Below are 6465 nucleotides of genomic sequence, written 5' to 3'. Positions count from 1 at the left end.
ATGTCATAGTCTCTTAAGGTTTGCCTAAATTACATCGACTACCAGCATATTTTAAGAAACATTACTAACCTCCATTACCATTAACTAGTAGTGCAAATTGACATATTTCACCCCTATTTGCAGAACATACCCTTAGTTTCTCTCTCATTTATTCCTTATTTCCATGTTAATCTTCCCTGTCATCGTTCTTTCTTCATTGTTATTCCTTTTCTTGTTGGTAAGTTTATAAGGGCTATTCTTCACAAACAACCAATGATAGGTCAAGAAAAGGATAAAAGGAGTACACTTTGCAAATTCTCTTACTAGCTAGGGTTTTCTCAAATTGGAGATAAATTAGTAAAGGGTTATCGGTATAAGTTTTTCTTCACAATATCAACAAAGAAGAGAAATTGACCTAGTGCAGTTTTTCCATGATGCCAAAGACTATGTTTTTTTTTTTTTTCCTATCGAGATGTTGATGTTGGTGTCAAAATCAATATTTGCAAAATCTAATCCCATTGGGTTCAATTTGCATAGAAGTGAAACATAGAAGTCGAACATAATGGTGTTTCTTTGCCAATTGAACCAGTGATTTACAAAGAAAAGCGATAGAGAAAGACTAGGGGTTGTCGAGAGGTAATAAGTAATCATCTTGCAGTCTTCCACAACAACAGATGACATTTTCTATTTCTTTAACAACAACTATGTGACGTTCTCAATAACTTCTTTCTCTCTTTCTCTCTCGAACCTATTAACACATCGATAGCAACAACAACGATCATTGTGGAGTGTAGACCTTTATCACCAATTATTTTAATTTTTAATTTTTAATTTTTGCTTTATTATTTTAAAGAGAGAAAGAGAAATATGATGGTATTTTGGACATTTTTGAAAAATTAACTATAGTTACTTAATTGTAGAGGGAAAATGCTATATAGCAACTAATAAAGTCAAAGAGGTCAAAATAAGGATAGTTTATGCAATTTAGAGAAAATTCAAGGATGATATGTGAACATTTTCCTATTTTTAATGTCTTCCCCCAACCCCCTCCCCTCTCCCCCCCCCCCCTCTCTCTCTCTCTCTCTCTCTCTCTCTCTCTATATATATATATATATATATATATGAGACCGCGGGGGGGAAGCATTTATGAACTATATATGATGTAAAATGATAATTTTCTTATGTGAGTCATTTCACTTAGAAAAAGAGAAATGATCAAGAGAGCCACTGCATTTATGAGCTATGACGGCTGATGAGAAATAGTGGAATTGGGAAAAAAAAAAAAAACCTTTGAGACTATGGAATAATTTGTATTTATTATTTCTTATTGATTTGTAAATGTTGTGTTTGTCACAGTTCACCAAAGCTTTGAAGCTTATTATAAAATTACGAGATGAATTTTGATATTTTTATTTTAGATCATACTTCTAATAATTATATATTTATTTATTCGGTGATGCTAACCTAGGTTAAGGTAAGAATAGTGTAGGTACGTTTTTTGCACCTTGTATTTAAGCTAAAATACTTCTAGTAGGAGCTGAAATGTTTCAAACTATATATTCATTACCAACTAATAAGAGCATTTTGAAACCTGCACCTTATGTAAACAGTAAACTGCATTTTCTACTCCCTAATGACCATTACCCTTAGCACTAATTTATTATTTTACTAAATAAAAACATATTCTAATTCGACTCTGGCTGACATTTGGACCTTTTCTCTTCACTTCCATACCATCTTAACTTTTTAAACATTGTTCGTGCTCATTCAAGTATAATCGTGAAATGTTGATTGTAGAATTAATTTTATCAAGAAAAAAAAAGGCAACCATTAATAATTTGCAAATCTTTTCCAAAAAGTGATAATAAATCTAAATATCTTTCATTGATAAAAATATCACCATACATACAATTAAATGAACACTCAGTTTCAATCTTGTAACTCCATGATAGATAAAAATACATATCTGTCCAAAAGAGCATGGAATTTGCTTGAGCACAGAGTTAAAAAATGTTTTTTCTTTAATTGCACGGAGAACAGACAAATGCACCAAAAAATCAAGCTAGAAAAATCGACGACAAATCCGAACTCAACAAACTAAAGCACCAAATGCCATAGACTCAAGAAAACCACGGAACAAACAAGAAGGCCAACCTCAAGATACCTTTTAGTTGTTACAATTCAGAAGGAAAGAAAATCCAAGTAGTTCGTGTAATCAGATTCTATAGGATAAAACCCTCCGAATCCTCGTCTCATAATTAATAACATTGGCTAGGCCTCTCATCTACCTTAAAAAAGAAAAAGAAAAAACAAAAAAAAGAGAAAGGAAAGATAACCAAAGGAATTCTTAATGGATTGTTTTGGAAGTTTTACGATGCTTAATGGAGTGTTGGACATTGAGGGATCAGGCCGGTTGAATTGCTTGGTGACCAGATTTTCTTCCATTGGCGTGCTTTTTCGTGAGCAGGGGCAATGCTTTTCGGATTTCGGAATCGTCGAGGTTTTGGTAATGCAGCTTTTTTTTTTTTTAATTAAAGATGAAGATCATATCATATTCTAAAGGAGATCAACAGAAAACACCCAAACAAAGAACGCCTAGCACTTTGGCAGTTTTGTGGATTTTGGTGGTGGGCTGCGCTCTTTCCAGGTGTATCTTGGTGGGTTTTCATTTGTGTGGTTTCTTCATGCATCTTTATTTTATTAGCAAAATTTCATCATTTATTGAAATAAAAAAAAAGGTATTCACAGATTGTTTGGCCACCTTAGTCCACTTTCCAAGTTGTGAACTGCTATTTGAGATATATATATATATATATATATATATTGGGATAGAAATGCAGAATGATATTAAAAAGATTTAAGAGGGATATAATGTCCACTGATCCCGCCCTCAAGACGCTGGCCCTCAAAGCCATCTAGCAGGAAAAACCACTAAGAACAGAATCTGTGAAGCTCCCAAAGTACTGATAATCATAAGCCTAGAGTTATACTAAAATGTAGTTTCATATGCGCAGGTAGCTAGGTGAATTAACCTAGAGTTAGTTCAAGAGAGATGCCGTTTTCATCTCCAGTAGAAGGTTCAGGATTTTTGGAACCAACTGATTCTGACATGGTGTTATTTCCAGTGCCTTCTCTTCCAGCAGTTCCCTGAACATTATCGCCGCCATCTATCAGAAGCCCCTCCCCTTGATCATCTCTCTGCAAGAATAAGATCAGGGAAGGTCTCAAAGCCATTAGTCTCTGATCATTCAGAGAGAGAGAGAGAGAGAGAGAGAGAGAGAGAGAGAGAGACGATAATAGAAGGTTGAGCGAACCATGTTCCTTTCTGTTGTTGTTGCTGCTGCTACAGCTGCAGCTTCTGCAACAGAAGCTCAGTAATGGAGGTTAAAAATATGAAACGCTTAATCCATTAGAAGAAAAAGGACAGAAATCTATTTCATTAAAAAGGTGTCATCAACCTATATAAAACTTGTCAATGGAATCGAGTTCAAACCCATGAACTTAATTAGACATGATAAGCAAATGCATTAATAATTGTCTGTTTTCTTAATTAATTATTTCTTGATAAAAGATTCATATTGTTTTCTATCTGTGTAGTATTAATCCAAGAACTACTTCTTAGCATAAAAAAAAAAAAAAAAATTTACGATTATCCGTTTTCTTAATTAATTAATTCTTAATAAAGATTCATATGATATTTTATCTGTGTAGCATTAATCCAAGAATAACTTATTAGCAAAAAAAAAAAAAAAGGGGGAAAGAAGTTATTTTACCTTTCGACGTCCCGGCGTTCCTCGCCTTCCGGTACGCCTGTCCATGGCGAATGTGAAAATATTCAGACAAATATTGAGAAAATTAAAGACAAGCGCACAAGAAAATCAAAATAGTTGCACTCTTCATGTAGTTGTTCTGATTTTGTTATCATATAGGTAGATCGATCGATCGATAGATAGATAGATAGATAGATCGATCTTGTATACCCAAACACGGGTCTAGAATCAGAACCTGAAGGTGGCTCTTCACTTGAAGTATGGTAAGATCTTTCAAATTCATCAATTCCAAAATCATCTTTGGAGTTGCCCCTACCAAAAGATGAACAAACAGACAAAAGAAGCAAAATCATCTCAACATCATCATAATCCTCACCCTTTGAAGTCTCACTGGTAGAGAGAGAGAGAGAAAGAGAGAGTTTAATTACGTACTGTCTGCTCCACCGAGGTTCTCAACTGCATACACAAAGCGGCGGTGAAGATCAGGGGTCCACCGGAGACAAGTCTTCTGGGAACGGCGGACGCGTTGCCTAACGGCGGGTTGCTGGTTCTGCTCCGGCGCCAGAGTTGTCCCGACGGCGGGTATTTCTTGCTCATCTCGCTGGCCGACGAGCGAAGAAGACGAACGCGAAGATCCCTTCATTTCAGAGAGAGAGAGAGAGAGAGAGAGGCGGGGGGGCGGAGGGCAGGTCGGTCGATGGTGCAAGGGAAGATAATGAATATGGAGACTTTGAGAAGAGAGAGTGATGACGCAGAGAGTGATGACGCATCTTTGTGTCGTCTACTGTGAGGGCTTTTTCATTTGGACCTATATTTGCTTTTCTGCCATCGATAGTCAACACTGGTGATTAAGGAAAGTCCACAATTAGAATTAAAATGGTCATCCCCAAAAGGAACCCAAAAAAAAATAATAAAAATTAAAGTGCTCTTATCAATCACTCATTGGCTGAAGTTAGTTTCTGCAATAAATTAATAAACATAATTCCTTTACATAATTTTGATGTAAATATTAATATTTAAATGAAATTATATAAATGTAGCATTCCGCAAAACTATATATATATATGACTCATCAGTCATTTAATAATATTATAAATGAAAAAAATAAAATATGTCATAAATGTAACTAGAACGGGAACCTAGAACTACATTGGAATTGAGTTAAAAAAGGAAAATTGATGAGGTCAGTTAATTAAATTACATAAAAAAGTTAAAATTATTAAATTATAATAATATATCATATATTTTATAGTATATTATATATTAATTCATTATCATATTATATTATATCAATATTGTGTTATATTACATTGTCCGTATCTTGTAATATCAATTATGTTTATTATATAAATAATAAAATAATATAAGATCAGAGATTCATATAATTTATACTACAATATTTCAATAGATTAGATATTTTAATATATTTACTGTATTATATTATATATTATATCATGTAATATATTCTATTATAACATTATGTTATATTATAAATAAATTCATTATTATTATTAAAATTATTGTTAAATTATAATATTAATAGTAAATTACACATATCATGTTTCACCTCGGCCAAAAATTTACCTCAAGTGGAGTTTGACCCTAAACTCAAGCACAAACAAGGCCTTAGTGGTAAGGGAGGATTGGAGATATAACCTTGCAAGTCCAATGATGTAGGTTTAAATCCTATTTTTGCTATGCTTTATTTGTGGCCCATGATATAATGTCTAATATATAGTAATTTGGGGGAACTAATGTGCATTGATGCTACTAAAATTGGTTAGTAACAAGATAGAATAAGATGATTATGGTATGCAATGAGGACAACTAAGCTTGATAAGATAACATTGAGTCTGTTCATATCCAATTGTCTATTAAGTGGAAAGTTAATAGAATGATGTTTTCTTTTTCTTTTCTGTTTTCTTATGACCAAAAATTAGCAACACAACTAGAAAAACTACCGACATGAACTAGGATACCCTAGGCCAAAGCTCCAAGTAAGAGCCAAAAGATGGACAAACCCCAACGACCATGCAAGTTGGCTTTATGCGAAAATCATTGGAACTACAATAAGACAAATAGAAGGCCAAATAGAAAAGCAAAAGACTATAAAACAACCTACCACTCACCTACCAACCGAGAGATCTAATCAATTTAGATGACTCGTGATTTGGATGATGACAAATTAGACCAGATCGAACTGTTATTTCGCTTTACACACTACAAACCTTGACACCATCATTTTTTCTCTAGATTGGGTAAGTTTGACTTCTTTAAATTGCATCTCGGAGATTTAAAGCTAGGAAGCTATTGATTTTCCCTTTTCTTCCATCTTGAGGCATTCTCTTCCATTTCTTTCATTGTGCGCCATCTTGTTCCTTTGTCACGATCTTCATGGTCATTATACTCAAAGGAAAGCATAGTGAATTTATATCACAATCATATTCCCAATGGTTATTTTCTTAGATTCAACTGAATTTAGAATTGAACGTACATAGAGACATGAGGCCTTTCCCATTTTGGCTAATGTCCTTTCTTATTAGTTTAAGAGATTTTGGTTCTTGGGGCTTTGCCTTTTTGTCAACTAAGTTATTAGTAAGACCTATTAGAAAAATAAGATAAGTCTTTACCTAAATCCTCTTTGGAGACTTTAGATCGAAAAAAAATTCCCCAACTTTTTGATAAAGTGACTATGAAATTTTATTAAAGAAAAAGC

At 33.6% G+C, this 6465-nt stretch overlaps 1 protein-coding gene across 1 annotated transcript; it reads right to left on the bottom strand.

The window, feature by feature from the left end:
• Positions 1 to 3006: 3006 nt before the first annotated feature.
• Positions 3007 to 4392, bottom strand: LOC127794751 (probable transcription factor KAN2). The gene is made up of 5 exons (XM_052325998.1): positions 4182 to 4392; positions 3985 to 4061; positions 3753 to 3789; positions 3294 to 3337; positions 3007 to 3177 (listed from the first exon to the last, which is right to left on the bottom strand). Exons 1-5 carry the CDS (start codon positions 4390 to 4392, stop codon positions 3007 to 3009), a joined length of 540 nt encoding a protein of 179 aa, XP_052181958.1.
• Positions 4393 to 6465: the final 2073 nt, after the last annotated feature.

This window comes from Diospyros lotus, chromosome 2, assembly GCF_014633365.1.
Source record: "Diospyros lotus cultivar Yz01 chromosome 2, ASM1463336v1, whole genome shotgun sequence".
In the NCBI taxonomy this organism is placed as follows: Eukaryota; Viridiplantae; Streptophyta; class Magnoliopsida; order Ericales; family Ebenaceae; genus Diospyros; species Diospyros lotus.
This window is presented reverse-complemented; position numbering and strand designations above follow the sequence as displayed.

What these genes read in the sequence shown, in the direction of transcription:
- LOC127794751 (XM_052325998.1), bottom strand. Translation starts at nt 4,392, where the DNA reads ATGAAGGGATCTTCGCGTTCGTCTTCTTCGCTCGTCGGCCAGCGAGAT. An exon ending in AAGTGAAGAGCCACCTTCAG is followed by an intron (nt 3,790 to 3,984) that starts GTTCTGATTCTA and finishes CGCCATGGACAG; the next exon opens with GCGTACCGGAAGGCGAGGAA. An exon ending in CAACAACAGAAAGGAACATG is followed by an intron (nt 3,178 to 3,293) that starts GTTCGCTCAACC and finishes TTATTCTTGCAG; the next exon opens with AGAGATGATCAAGGGGAGGG.